The following is a 14022-nucleotide window of genomic DNA, read 5'->3' on the forward strand; positions in this document are numbered from 1 at the left end:
TTAAAGGCTCTAAGTAACATTAGCCAGGTCAGTTGTCAGAGCACAATGCTAATGCTAGCTAGCATACTGTTAGTAGAGCAGGGTATGGTAAAAACAGGTGTCCGGTTAGGACACCTTTGTCCACTGAGTGGGTTACTGACGGACCTTAATACACAAGCCTGATACTGGAGGATGAAGGGACGGGACTGAATGAGAGGCTTCTTTTTTTTTTTGCGCCAACAGCTCTGGAGTGGTTTGCAACTGTCGGAGCTTTTAGGCGAGTCCTTGAACGCAGCATTATCTGTCGGCAGTGGGACGGGCTTCCGGGTTCAGAGCTGAGGTCATCACAAACATGGCGTGGAGAGGATGTTTACTGAAATGGGCCAAAATAGAGTTCATCAGATCCACCTACACTACTTCACGGAGCTCCAGGTGAGAAAATGTGAAGGTGCTCCGGCCGCAGGTCTGACCAAACACGGTCAACACCGACAGTGTGTGTGAGTGTGTTTGTCTTCGGACCAGCAGAGTGGTTACCTAACTGTTCACACTGTCATTGTGAAGAGATCCACGGGGCTGAAGACTGTTGTTACATTTGTATTTGTTCACAGTAGAAATCTCCAAGGCCATTTTCCTGCTGTGTATTGTTTGCAACGTTAAATTTACAGCTAATTAAACAGATGGCTGTGGGAATATTCAATATGAAGTTGTGTTGACTCACGTAGAATATGTGCGATCCATATATTTTAAACAGACGGTGCTTGAATTAGATTATCAGCAAAACTAAAAGGGCGACGGCCATCAATATTGTACCACATAATAGAATGTTACAATGATAAAGCCCACAATGATAATCAATTAGTGGATGAGTCAGTTCACAGGAAATTAATCCACAACTATTTCAATACTGATCGGTTTATCATGTCTTCTTTTTGCTAAAAAGACAAATTTTCATTGGTTCCAGCTTCTCAGCTGTGATGGTTTGATGCTCTTCTTGTCTCATGTGATAATGAACTAAACATTTTGGGATTTAAGACTGTTAGTCAGACAAACCAAGCAATATGAAGACATCGCTGTCGGCTTTAGCAAATTGTGATCAGAACTTTCACTATTTTTGACATTTCATACACCAAACACTTAAACTCATTACCACAGGGATGTTAAAAATGTACCGTTTAAGCAACTCTGATAACATCAGTATATCAATGTTGCTTATAGAGTCCTTGTGCAAAGTATACAAACAATATAAAACTGCAAATGTACATTGTTTAGCAACACGAGGTAGAGGGCACCATGTGGATCTGTGCTCCTCTCCACACAGCAGCTCTGACTAGTAGATGGAGCTCTCCACCCTGAGCAGTGTGGACTACTTCAGGAGGCAAACCTAAACCATCAAACGCTGGTCTGTCACTGGAAAGTCTATGATCGAGGATGGAGGAGCATCTCTGCACAGCTGGAGTTGCCATGGTTACCCCTACAGCAGCCGTTATATTGTCTGATCCATCTGCCATTTGCTGTTCACATTAATGTTTATTGAAGTAACAGTATATAACCCTTTTTAGAGAGACAGAGAGAGAGATCATAAATAGCTGTTTCTATGCGCCTCCGGCTGCTGAGTTAGAGTGATTAATGTGAATGCTCTGACTGATAGATGTGAACACACGTTTTGTTTACTTTTAACACCCAGACGCTGTCCAGTGTGATGAAGATACTGCGGATGTAACTCTTAGTTATTAACATCCCTTCATCAAACTAATGATCATACAGAGAAAATGTTACTCTATTTTCACTGCAGAGCTGTTCTGCTGCTTTGCCCCATATCACACACCTGCGCATGTCATTCTGTGTATTTCTATAAATTAGGTTGTAATACTTCTCCTGTGTCTACATGTCCTCTGTCAGACCGAACCCCTGCAACCAACAGAGGTGCGGTTTCCGTCGGGAAGCCAAAAGGCCGGACACAAAGAAAGGAAATGTCACCCAAGAAACAAACCCCTCTGAGGCTGGCTCACCTGGTCCTCCACCTCCTAAAGTCCCCAGGCCAACACTTTTCAAACCGCTGATGTTCACAGTAGGGGTAGGTCCTCCCATTTTTCTACAGGAGTAGAAAAAGAGATGCATGCAGCACTGAGGTGTAAGACTGTGTGATGGGGTGGTGGTTGTGTAACTCCATGTCAGTTTACAGGCTGCTCCTTCGGTGCGGCTGCCATTCTGCAATATGAGACCTTGAAGTCAAGAGTTCAGTCTGCAAAAGATGAAGAGGAGTCAGATAAACTCTTACAGGTGACATTTTAATGAAACAAACCTCTGGCTCTCTCCTCTCTTGCCATAAGCTTATATAACCAATGTATCTAATAGGCTGCGTAGATTCAGTGAACCATTCATATTTTACCAGGGGCCACAGGACATGGCGTACTGGCATGACTGGTGGAACCAGCTGTCAGGCTTCCAGCGACAGCTCATCCTCCTGATGTCCATAGTGGATGACTTCTGGAGCAGCCTCACAGACGGACAGAAGACGGTCACTGGTAACTTGTTTTGCAGACACAGACTCATTTGTTCCTTGTGTATTATTAGCGTTACTTAATGGCTATCATCAACAAGTTAACACGTGTCTAATATAATCCCATATTTCTTCATGGTCACATGCTTTCCTTATTACTGTTTTCAGGTATCATTGCATTAAACACCGTAGTCCTGTGTTGCTGGCGGATCCCTTCAATGCAAAGAAGCATGATTAAATACTTCACATCCAACCCAGCCTCCAGTGAGTGTGTTTTTTTTGTTTTTTTTTATATTAAATAAATAATACAAAGTGCTTACACACTGGCAATAAGGGCACACATTTCTTATATTTGTAGCTGGAGTCATTGGCCCCGATCAAGTCCTCGCCTGTGATCTCAAAGCACATCTCTCCATTTTTTTCTCCCCCACCAGAAACGAGGTGCCTTCCCATGGTCCTGTCCTGCTTCAGCCACTACTCCATTATCCACATGATGGCTAACATGTATGTCCTGTGGACATTCTCATCGGGAATCGTCTCCCTCTTAGGGAAGGAGCAGTTCCTTGCGGTCTACATGTCTGCAGGTAAGTCAAAGAAAGAATGGATCCGCTAACGTTTGATTGACTAAAGATCCAGTATTGAAGCAGCATTTAAGATATCAAATCCAAATCTTTCTTTAATCTCTGACAGATTTATATAGGTTCATCTTTCAATGTTTAAGTAAAACAAGTTTTACATAATCTGCAAGACATGAAATTAAATGAATGACATTTAGGACGTTAAAGGGAATACTTTACTGATATTTACTCATTGCACAGTTGGAACCAGTTGATAAAATGTGAACATTATGATTATTAAAGTAAAAAAGAAATGAATGTGTTATGGGAGAAGAAAGAGTGATATCTGAACATAATGTGTATTTTCAGGGGTGATTTCCACTATGGTTAGTTACATGTGTAAAACAGCAACAGGACGCCTCTATCCTTCATTAGGAGCGGTAAGATATCTGCTAAAATCTTCTCACAGTTTAAAACATAAGAAACGCAATAATTCTTATCTTTTGACTCGTCTTTTGTTTGATCCATAGTCAGGTGCTGTCATGGCAGTGCTGGCTGCAGTCTGTGTAAAGGTACCAGAGGCCAAACTAGGCATAATCTTCCTCCCCATGGTCACTTTCACAGCAGGAAATGTAAGTAATGCACAGTGTGTGTGTCTGTTTGCACTCCTTTGGGTATGTGTTCTGTCTGGTTTGAAAAAAAGTTCTCTAGTTATGTAGACAGACACGTCTGAAGTGTGATGAATTAAAACAGTCTGGTAATTCACACATTTAATAGGGTGTTAACATCCCCATGTTGTGTTTTCGCTGCAGGCAAGAGATGTAATTCTGTGCATGAACGAAACGGACAAAGTCCAGTGTGAATGAGTGAATGTGTAAGTATGCATGTCTGAATGCATGGCAGAAACGTAGTCGTGGTTGCTTCAGTGTAGGATATTGTGTGTAACTCCAGCGTCCTGTCATTGCTCTGTCTTTAGGCTCTGAAAGCACTCATCGCCATAGATGCAGCAGGGCTTATCCTGGGATGGCGGCTGTTTGACCACGCAGCTCACCTCGGCGGAGCTCTCTTTGGAGTGTGAGCGGCCAGTTTCCTTTTGCTTTGAAAAGAATAACTGAATGAATTTATGGCTTTTATAAACAGAAGAATATGCTTAATTCTTATTTTAATCCTTCGTGTGGAGTTTGGAGACAAAAAGCTTGAGAGCTTATGAGCTGGAGTTCAAAGTACTTTGATAGCTCAGGCAAAATTGAAATGGAAAGATCTAAATTTCCATGACAACTAACAGTGCTCTTGTAGTTTGACAAAATAATCCTAACTGAAGATCCACTTAATAGCTTATTCAGGATCTTTCAGACACATCAAACTGTCTTCATCAGCAGACGTACAGTCGATAGCTCAGTTGTCACAACCAAGTATGGGATTCTGTTCTTGTGATAATACTCACAATTATGCTATGCTATCTATGTAATAGTGCATTGTTGCTAAATTATTTACAGTATCATTTTTTTTATTACTGGACGGTTTTACACTTTGTAAAAAAAAAAAAAAATCGTTTAAAGGACTTTAAATGTCCTGTCTTGTAGTCAGTATATTCTAACTGTCGTCCTGTATCCTGTCTTACAGATGGTATGTGGCATATGGTCACAAACTGATATGGAGGAAGAGGGAGCCTCTTGTGAAGCTGTGGCACGATGTGCGCTCTCCCGGCGGGTCCAGGCCGAGAGGCGGGCCTGGGGCCGCTGGATCTGGACCACAATGACACTCACACTCTCCGATCTTTCTTGAACGAACTGAGTTACCTCAGAATATGCAAGGACACTTTTATCTACCAAGTGGGAGTCAGATGTTACTGTTTATTAATAAATATAGCTTTTCATCCAAGGTTATTAATGAGCATACACTGGTTTAATTGTATGCAGGTGGGACCTCACACCTGGTGTTGCAGTCCAGATGTTCACTGTGTGGACTGGCAGCATCTGCTTCCCTACAAGTAACACCTCCAAGCTACAAAATGAAAACATCATCGCTCTCCTACTTTTTTAACAATCTGAAGATGTTTAACCTTCAGCCTTCGTGTCAGCTTTTTCCTGTTCATCTTAGTGAAAGCAATAAAAGCCTGGACACAAAAAAATACAAAGGACTGATACAAATTAATGATTAAATCATTTGCAGTCCTGTGGGCTAGACTTAGTAGTTTGAACAATCAGACTTAATTATGCATTTATATTAATGAAAGGGGAGATCTGTCTTCATAGAGGCAAGAAGATCATTTTTCAAAAGTGACGGAATAGACTCACCCCGAAAGGATGATTATTCCTGTTTAAGGTGACCTAAACTGAAAGGTACATGTGCTTAAAATAAAAGCTATGTCAGAAATAAGCTGCATCAATATTTTAGTAATTTTGCTTGGAAAGAGTGAAAGGCAACCAAGGTAGGCCTTTGCAAAAACCTCAGAGCAAGGACCTCACCCACTCCTGACTCAGTTCATGACCTCTGTTCACCTTTTCCTGACGCAACTGTAACTCTCATTAACTGATATAATATTCAGGAGTTAATTCACAAACTGTTCAGAGAAAAAGTATTCACTTTATTTAACTGAATCACATGATTCAGTCCTGCAAGCTTGACATATGTGCACACATTTACAAAAAATGATTGTCCATACATGCGTAGTACTGTACATAAAGATCACGTGCATAATATTTGCAGTAATTCACACTTTGGTGGCGATTCTTTTTTGGCCATAGATTACTGAAATATAACTACATCTTCTAGCATTTATTTCATATTTGGACGGACTGTACACAAGCTTGCATCAAAGTGATATATTCCATAAACAACTTACAAATGTAAAAAAAACAGCAATATTTTAGTGAGGCATCGCCACTGCTGTACATCATGGTTACAAGCAAGGCAAACCGTCAAAGCAGATCTAAGACTGACACCTGCTGGCTATAAAAAAAGCAGGGAAAAAAGGCAGCTTTGGCAACATTATACAGATTACCTTATCAAATATGGACGTTTCATCAGCCTGCGACGTGTAGAAAGTTATTTAACAATCCCCGCTGTTGTCCAAAGGAGAAAAGTCCATGATAGTCTTGTTGATGGCCCTGAAAAACTGCTCAGTATCAAGAAATAACAAAAAGAGCAAACCACTGAACAGGTTAGCACCAAGCACACAAGCTAAATATTCTTAGGAAAGCCACTACATGCTATTTGTCACCCTCTGCTGAAACACTGCCGCATCACTACTGTTTTTATGCAGTCATTACCGACACTAAGTCTAAAGACGAAACGCAGTTTTACATGTTCTAAGCTGTAAAACGTTTGCTTGCATTTATGTTTCCGAACACTCAAAGAAGGTAAATGATGGTTTCTAGCATGAGATCACATGAACATGAGAATAGCAGCTGTACACCAGGTGACCAAGCTAATCCTGAGCCTAGACAGATGATGTGTTATCAGTCAAACACAGACTTACCAGACTGCTACTTGAGTCTGTCTTCTTCAGCCTCTACTCTTGTGGTTGGCATAGCTGGGGAAGCCAAACTGGGAGACCATCAGGTTGGAGAAGCAGAGTGGCATGGAGCCGTAGATCTGTGTCAGCCTGTTCAGACAGTAGGATCTCTGGAGAAGGTGTTCAGGGCGATGCCACATACCCTGGTAGCCGCTGCTGGCCTCCTTTTCCAGGTTGCGAAGGTCCACAGGTTTGACAAAGACCCCAGAGGGTTTGTTAATGCTGCCTATAGGCTTTGATTGTTTCCTCAAATGAAGCGCTACAACGAAATTCATTGCAATGTCGTCGCAATTCTGTGTTTCGTCCACAAGCGCGTGCACCGCTTGAGGTTGGTCCTGGAAGAGCTGCAGGTAGCGGCGGTGGAAGAAGGCAGCACCAATCAACACCATGGAGTATCTGCAGTGAACGGATCAAAGTATAAAAAACAGCTTTTCATATGGAAGTAATACCAAAGTGAACAAGCAGCAAATAAGATGCAGTGTATGTAGAACTTACCTGTCACCTCCAGTTGTTTCTGGGTCCTGCAGTTCAAAGCTGCCATAACTGTACACTCCTCCTGGTGTTGAGACATGTTTCCGTGGGACAAACCCAACAATCTGTTCTGGAAATTGCTGTGGAACCAAAGACAGAACAGCTAATTCTATAGCTGCTTATGTCTATCACAATCTGTATGGTGCATTTAAAAGTATCACATAATACCAATGCAGTTTTAATTTTTTTAAAATTCAATTATCAAGTTAATCCAAATGTAATTTAGATTCTGAACGTTTCATCACTGTTATCTACATCATCCTTGAACTTATTACCTTCCAGACGGAAAAAGCAAAACTGATGTCAGGAACACTGACCAGGGTGTCATCATCCAGCATCAGCACAGCTAAGGATAAGAGCAAAAATCAAACTGAAAAAAAAAAAGTTGTAGCAGACATACATGCATACAATATGTAAGATGACAGACATACTGACCATCAGTATCAATCTCAGGGAACGGCTGCAGCCTGTTTCGCATTTGATTGCTAGTCTGCACCTTGAAGACCACAGGGACCGGATGAGGCCCCAAAGAGTTCCATAACTTCAGGGGTGTCTGCTCCGCAATGTTGTTCCAGACTATGATAATCCGCCGAAGATGAGGCACTGCCTGGTAATGGTTCAGCAGTTTGAGTAAAATGTCTGTGCGGTTGTAAGTCTGGATGATGATGGTGAACCTCTGCTCTTCCTCTGTGCTGCCTTCATGGTGGCCCTGTGCAGGATTCTCCTTTTCTGATGCTGCCCGGCGTAGCACTCCCAGCGCGCCAACGCCTCCATGGTCCTCAGCAGCTGGCAGCAGGGCTGTCAAGGCTGCACCAACCAGGAGTAGCAGCAGGATTGGCCAAACCAAATAGGTTCGCCGGAGCCCCATGCAGCAGCGGGGGACCCTGCATCACAGGAGGTACACAGACATGAAACATCACATTTACTGCATTCAAAATAGACTCCTCTTAGGCTACACAACGCTCATGCTATGGCACAGACAGGCATTGCTTTACACTCAAGTGCCACTTATTTCTGTGGCAAGACTTTAACTGGATTGATCTAAGGATTGCATGTCCACATGAGGTTTTCTGAGCACAACACACTGACTCTTTTAAGGAAAGTAACTAAATGGCAGCAGCCTGGTGCACATTAACATTAACAGTGTTGCCTATGAGGTGTTGCTAACTGTGCAGGGTCAACAGCAGGAGACTGACACATCCAGTAGGTTTGTTTTTCCTATCATAGTCAGTCCCTGAATAGATTTGCTGAATTTACTCCGTAAAAAAAGTCAAATTAAATGTTAGCTCACCCAAAACCTCTCCCATTGCTGCATAAAGCATTTTATTTTTACTTTATTCTTAGGCTTGCATAATTACTTTAAATATACATAACGTCATGAATTAAGTTCACCGGGCTGACTCGTGTAAGAGCTATTTATTTGCATCCATCAACAGTTGAAATGATTTCTCTGTGTAACTCCAAACTCACCTCATTTTGTTGCACTGTAAACAAACCGCTCTCCTCTACATGGTCGCCATGATGGCTAACTCTGTCCAAAGAGCCTAAAAGCAAAGAGCTGTGACAAGCTAGCATCATCTGTAACGTAGCATGATAGGAGGTCACAGAAACGAACAGCTATATTTTGTTGGAGTCTGTAGACGGATGAAATTCGACCTTATCGAGTCTCTATGCTTGTATTTCTACATTACAGTGTCGTACACCAGTTTTTAAAAGAACCCAATTCGGCGTATTTTGTACCCCCGGGTAGCCGACGCCATCTTTGTTGGGCTAAACGTCATCCTATGACATATCTTCATCTACCCCAGAGATGCTAACGCTAATGCTAACGAATTGGAGAGCAGCGAAATGACGCTTTCATAATAATAACTTCACAGTCAGAACTTGATAGTCCGTAAAATACTGCTTATAGCGACGCTCAGGTACGTGTTATAAGTGGTGCAGGTTTAACTGTTTGTGACCAACATACTATTAACATTAAGAGCTCTGGAAAGTTGTGGGTCGCCGCAAAGTAAAGCTGATGTGTAGTGCATGGGTGAAGTTAGTTCTAAACTGGATAACGTTATCATAGACAGTCTATGAACGCGATTAACCAACTTAGAACTCACTTCACTGAGGTAGTACAGCTCTAGGATACAGATGTTCTGCAACATATTTGGAAAAAAATTACATTAAAAACATTAAAAGAAAAAAGATTTTTTTGTAATTCAGGTTGTTCAGATGAACATGGCGTTCTCACCGGTGCTGAGTTGTCCCACAATCCCACTTTCCAATGGTCTGCAGATTCCTGTACTGGGATTAGGTGAGTTTGACTTTGGTAATACTAGACGTGTCTCATTACACTAATGCAAATACACATTGTATGATGTTTTACAATTAATTTTTAATCAGCTATGACATGCACAATGTGTTTTTTATTTACTTTTTACATCAAATGTTTTTAAGACCTAATTCTGGGGAAGAAATTCTAGTGGAAAAGCAACTATATGATTCCATTAGTGCCCACTGACCCTCAAATGTTTACACACACAAAGTAAATTTAACTCTTTTTCTCTTTCTTTTTCTTCATTGTGAATTTATTTCAAAAAAGTTTGGTATCAAAAGCTATTTTCTCAAACTGAATTATTGAATATTACATACTTATTTAAATTGAAGTTTGGACAGGGCTTTAGCAGTGCAGTTCATGAATATGCCAAATTTGCCAAATTTGAACTGAACTGAAGTGACATTGCTTTTGACTGCCTATATTTTGTCTAATGCTTTATCTCCATACCAGGCACATCACATGACGGCGGATACTCTCATGATGCCATTGTGTATGCACTCACTGAGTGTGGCGTGCGCCACATCGACACAGCGAAACGCTACGGCTGTGAGGAGAAACTGGGTAAAGCCATCAGAGAAAGTGGGATCCGACGAAGTGATCTGTGGCTCACCAATAAACTGTGGCCAGGGGACTACGGACACACAGCCGCGAAGGGGGCCTGCCTCGACTCCTGCTCACGGATGGGGGTGGAATATTTTGGTATGAGTTGTGACTGATGAAGACCTTTTAAACAGAAACTACAGTTGTCCGTGTTATCATTTCAGTACCGCTCATCTACTTTTCTAACCTGTGATGGGAAATGTACCACCTATGTACCTCTAATTATGGTTAATCTTTGTTACCAAGTCTCTATTCCCCAACATTGCAGTTCATTGTCTTCCTGTCTTTTGCAGTCTTTCATTAAATCCTCACCTGCTCCCTTCTTCAGATCTGTTCCTGATGCACTGGCCTGAGTCGTTGCGACCTGGTTGCTCCAACAGGGAGATGAGGGCTGAGACCTGGAGAGCTTTAGAAGAACTTTATAAAGAAGGTACAAACCATGGAAAATCATGCCATGACAGAATGGGCATTTCAGAGAGCATGTTTGTCATTATAGGGGTGTGCTGTGCTATTGGAGTGAGCAACTTTCTGGTCGCCCACCTTGAAGAGTTAAAAGAAGATTGTAGTGTCGTGCCACATGTTAACCAGGTAGGTTTTCTTATTTATATATTTAGTTTGCTGAAAAGAGCTTCCACACTTCCAGTATTTATAAGTACAACAGTGTTTCTGTTAACAGAAACAGTTATAGAGTGTATGAAAATTATTTGGTTTGGGGGTCAGAAAACAATTAGGGTTACTACTTGCTAAGGGATGGATGGTCTAAATTATTTGGGAAAGAAATAGAGGGTCTTTTAACATTTTCTTCCCAAGTGAGATTTACTGTATTGTGAGATTATATCTCTCCTTCCCACCCCGATACCGCTTGAACAGAACCCAAATCTTTTAGGGTGCAATTTGCACACAAACACAAATTGTAACCATATGATTCAATAATAGAATGAAAAATGTGCTCAGCATCCAGATCGGGGATGAATTTTATAGCGCCTGCTAACAGTAACATCACCTCCTACGAATGTTAAAAATGGTGTTATCCATCAGGTGGAGTACCATCCTTTCCAGCAGCCCAATAAGCTGATGCAGTACTGTCGTAAGGAGGGAATTGTGTTTGAAGGATACAGTCCTCTGGCCAAGGGTCAAGTCCTCAGCGACCCAACTGTTCTCCAGACAGCAAAGAAGTACGGACGCACACCTGCGCAGATCTGCATCCGCTGGAGCATTCAGGTTGTCACATATGTATATACTGTACATATATATATATATATATATAAAAATTAATGTGTCTCTATGGTTATTTGTTTTTACCCACAATGTTCAAGTTTCTCTTCTTTTCCTTAGAACGGAGTGGTCACAATACCGAAATCCATCAAAAAGAAGAGGATACAAGAAAACTGTCAAGTGAGTCAGAATTGCATTGGACATCTTTTCCTTGATTGCATTAACCCTTGTAACATCTTAACTGTTAAAACTAAAGAAAGGTTAAAGAAAGATAAATATGTTGTGATGGACTGATCAAGCAGGATTGATACATAAAAACATTGAAAAAAAATTAGCAGCGAAGCAGGATACTGTGCCGTAGGACTGAAAGGAAACTGACAACAAATGGAAAACTGAGGATTCTTCTGCTCTGTGCTTAACTTGCTGTGGTTTAAGGGTGAACATGGGTGCGTTGAACCCACTGCTGTTTCTTCATAAGCTGCACCTGTAGTTTAGTCAGAGCCCAGCTGCCTCCCTCTGCAGACGTCACCTAAACGCCACTAGAGGTCACCCTATCTGACCTGTTGCACACCAGGTATAACTGAGGGGCAATACACTTAGTTGTAGAAGGAGATTATCACAGGTCACATGGTTTAAGTTCAAATCTTTTTCCATGTGCATTAGAATTGACATTGGAAAGGTGACACATCCAAAATGTTCCCTAATTTTGATTTAGAATCATATTAAAGTATAGATACATGTAATGTTTGTCATTAGTTACACTGACAAGGTCTCTCTCTCTCTCAACCAGAAGCCAGTTCTCATTTATAATCTCTAATGTCATAGCCATTCATTTTCTCATTTCACATTCCCTCTCCCTCCTCCTCTCCCTCCACCCTATCGCTCACACAGGTGTTTGGGTTCCAGCTGGAGGAGTCGGACATGGCCGCTTTGGGAGGGTTACATGATGAAAGGCATGTATCTTGGGATCCAACAAACGTGGAGTGACGATATGTGAGAAAACTCAGAGCATTTTTTGCCCTGGGACTAGTTTTCTCAGTGCTAGTTGGCTGAGGAGCGATTATTGAGATTGTAATGAGGTTTTAATTAGTTCTTTGTTCATTAGCTTTGTGTGTCACACTCTGCCTGGAAGGAGACTCTACTGTGGTGTGAAGCTCATTTATTTCAGCTACCTTTTCTGTGAAGACACACCAAAATATTTTCAGTGCCCTACTTATAGTACTTTGGTACTAAATGTATGTAGAGAGAAAATATTTTTTTTAAAAAAGACGAGTCTTTCTAAATAGCACCACTCAATCCTACTTTAGACAATGTTTCCCAGATGTGGAATTTTTAATGTCAAGATGTCCATTTGGTTTTTGGTGCTGTTTACATTCCCACAGACACAAATGAGTTCTGGGTGTATCTGTGTACAGGTATATGATGTATGTATATAAATAATTCTCATACCCAACCACGGGAGAGAAAAGGGTGAAAGTGAAAAGGATGTCAGATCTGCCAAAGTAAAACTGACTGTAAAGTGAAGAATTGTATGAATATGAACCACTTTTCAATGACTAGAGCCAGAAACAAGTTGTTTGTTTAAAATGCCTTCTTTTTAAAAAAAAAAAATAATGTTAATAATGACAAATAAACATCACAAATCCTCAGTAATTTTTGTGTGGAATCCAGAGTATTACTTTGTCCCACCTCTGATATTGAAGAACGATCCCACTCGTTCCAGTGAGTGAAGACCAGAAAAACGTGTTTAGTGAAGTAACACTTAACCAAAAAGTGCCACATCCCAAAGGTTGTTCTGGATCTGGCTTGATGCCGGGTTTGTCCCTCCAGCCCTGTAAGTCGGTGAAAATGCGACAGTCTTCCAAGGAGCCATGTCGTCTGCACAAGGATGGACTGGTCCCACAGTGACACTCTCAGATGGGGTGCAAATGCCAACACTTGGAATAGGTGAGTATCATTTAAAGCGACTTTCAAACATTATCAGTACAGTGCAAGCTTATTAATAGAAATATAACCAGGCAGACGTGTGCTTTATTGAAATAATGGTGGATTATGCAACGTGCAGAAGTACATGTCTCTCTCTCAAGACACAGTGGCTGCAAATGGTCCGAATTTTGTCTGTTTCCTCTCTCTCGCATCACATCCCCGGTCGGAGGGATTCTCTCAAAAAGCTATTCTATATGCAATCCGTGAGACATGCAGGCTATAAACAAGTTGCACGATGGGAGACGTGTGTCCTGGGATCCAACAAATGTGGAGTATCACGAGAGATATTTGCAGCAGAAATAATTCACAGACGCCTACAGATCAACACGTCTGTCTGGTGGAAGAAATGAGATTTACTTAAAGGAATAGTTACACAATTTGGAAAGTAGACTTTCCACCTTCTAGCCAAGAGTTACATTAAAGAAAATCTATACCATTAATGTTTGTATGATAAACATGACGGATTCTATTTGGACCCAAAGTCACATCTAGCATTGCTGTTGAGCACAGACCTAAGAGTTTTATTGATTATCTGCATAGCACTGTGTGGAAAATAGTAATACTATGACATATACTCCATTATGACTGGAAATACTCAATCAAAAAAATTGTACTTATGTACAAAGCATGAGCACTTGGCACCGCATCTGATTTTGTGTTTGTCTTCCTGTTCACTTCCTCAGCCCAGGCAGAAGAGGTTTATATCCAGATCAGGTCAATGCTTGGTCTTCAACTGGAATTTGTTCGCATTGACAGAAAAAATTAATGGGTCGATTGTATCGGTTTTCTCACCAACTTCATATTCTGTGGA

General features: G+C 41.2%; 3 protein-coding genes across 6 annotated transcripts; 2 read left to right on the top strand and 1 right to left on the bottom strand.

Moving 5' to 3' along the window:
* The first annotated feature begins 330 nt into the window (after positions 1–330).
* parla (presenilin associated, rhomboid-like a) lies at positions 331–5415 on the top strand. 2 transcript variants are annotated; one of them, XR_011585451.1, is made up of 11 exons: positions 331–411; positions 1879–2053; positions 2155–2259; positions 2372–2504; positions 2648–2743; positions 2914–3063; positions 3406–3476; positions 3567–3668; positions 3849–3910; positions 4013–4110; positions 4660–4681. XR_011585451.1 is itself a non-coding variant. In XM_070844384.1 (10 exons), the coding sequence occupies exons 1-10, from the start codon at positions 332–334 to the stop codon at positions 4793–4795; spliced, it is 1146 nt and encodes a 381-aa protein (XP_070700485.1). In that variant the 5' UTR covers position 331; the 3' UTR covers positions 4796–5415. The 2 variants fall into 2 exon arrangements, 1 of the variants encoding a protein (XP_070700485.1); XM_070844384.1 differs by lacking the exon at positions 3849–3910 and having other exon boundaries at positions 4660–5415.
* A 218-nt stretch (positions 5416–5633) lies between these two features.
* Positions 5634–8716, bottom strand: extl2 (exostosin-like glycosyltransferase 2). Of its 3 annotated transcripts, none has more exons than XM_070844388.1 (6): positions 8555–8716; positions 7520–7968; positions 7360–7430; positions 7049–7164; positions 6518–6949; positions 5634–6146 (listed from the first exon to the last, which is right to left on the bottom strand). In XM_070844388.1, exons 1-5 carry the CDS (start codon positions 8557–8559, stop codon positions 6544–6546), a joined length of 1047 nt encoding a protein of 348 aa, XP_070700489.1. In that variant the 5' UTR covers positions 8560–8716; the 3' UTR covers positions 5634–6146; positions 6518–6543. The 3 variants fall into 3 exon arrangements, with proteins under 3 accessions (XP_070700489.1, XP_070700488.1, XP_070700487.1); XM_070844387.1 differs by having other exon boundaries at positions 5634–6154; XM_070844386.1 differs by having other exon boundaries at positions 5634–6949.
* Positions 8717–8896: 180 nt separating this feature from the next.
* Positions 8897–12492, top strand: LOC139213761 (uncharacterized oxidoreductase ZK1290.5). The gene is made up of 8 exons (XM_070844389.1): positions 8897–9006; positions 9296–9386; positions 9861–10109; positions 10339–10440; positions 10507–10598; positions 11049–11231; positions 11346–11405; positions 12117–12492. The coding sequence occupies exons 2-8, from the start codon at positions 9305–9307 to the stop codon at positions 12210–12212; spliced, it is 864 nt and encodes a 287-aa protein (XP_070700490.1). The 5' UTR covers positions 8897–9006; positions 9296–9304; the 3' UTR covers positions 12213–12492.
* Positions 12493–14022: the final 1530 nt, after the last annotated feature.

This window comes from Pempheris klunzingeri, chromosome 15 (genome assembly GCF_042242105.1).
Source record: "Pempheris klunzingeri isolate RE-2024b chromosome 15, fPemKlu1.hap1, whole genome shotgun sequence".
NCBI classification, from domain to species: Eukaryota; Metazoa; Chordata; class Actinopteri; order Acropomatiformes; family Pempheridae; genus Pempheris; species Pempheris klunzingeri.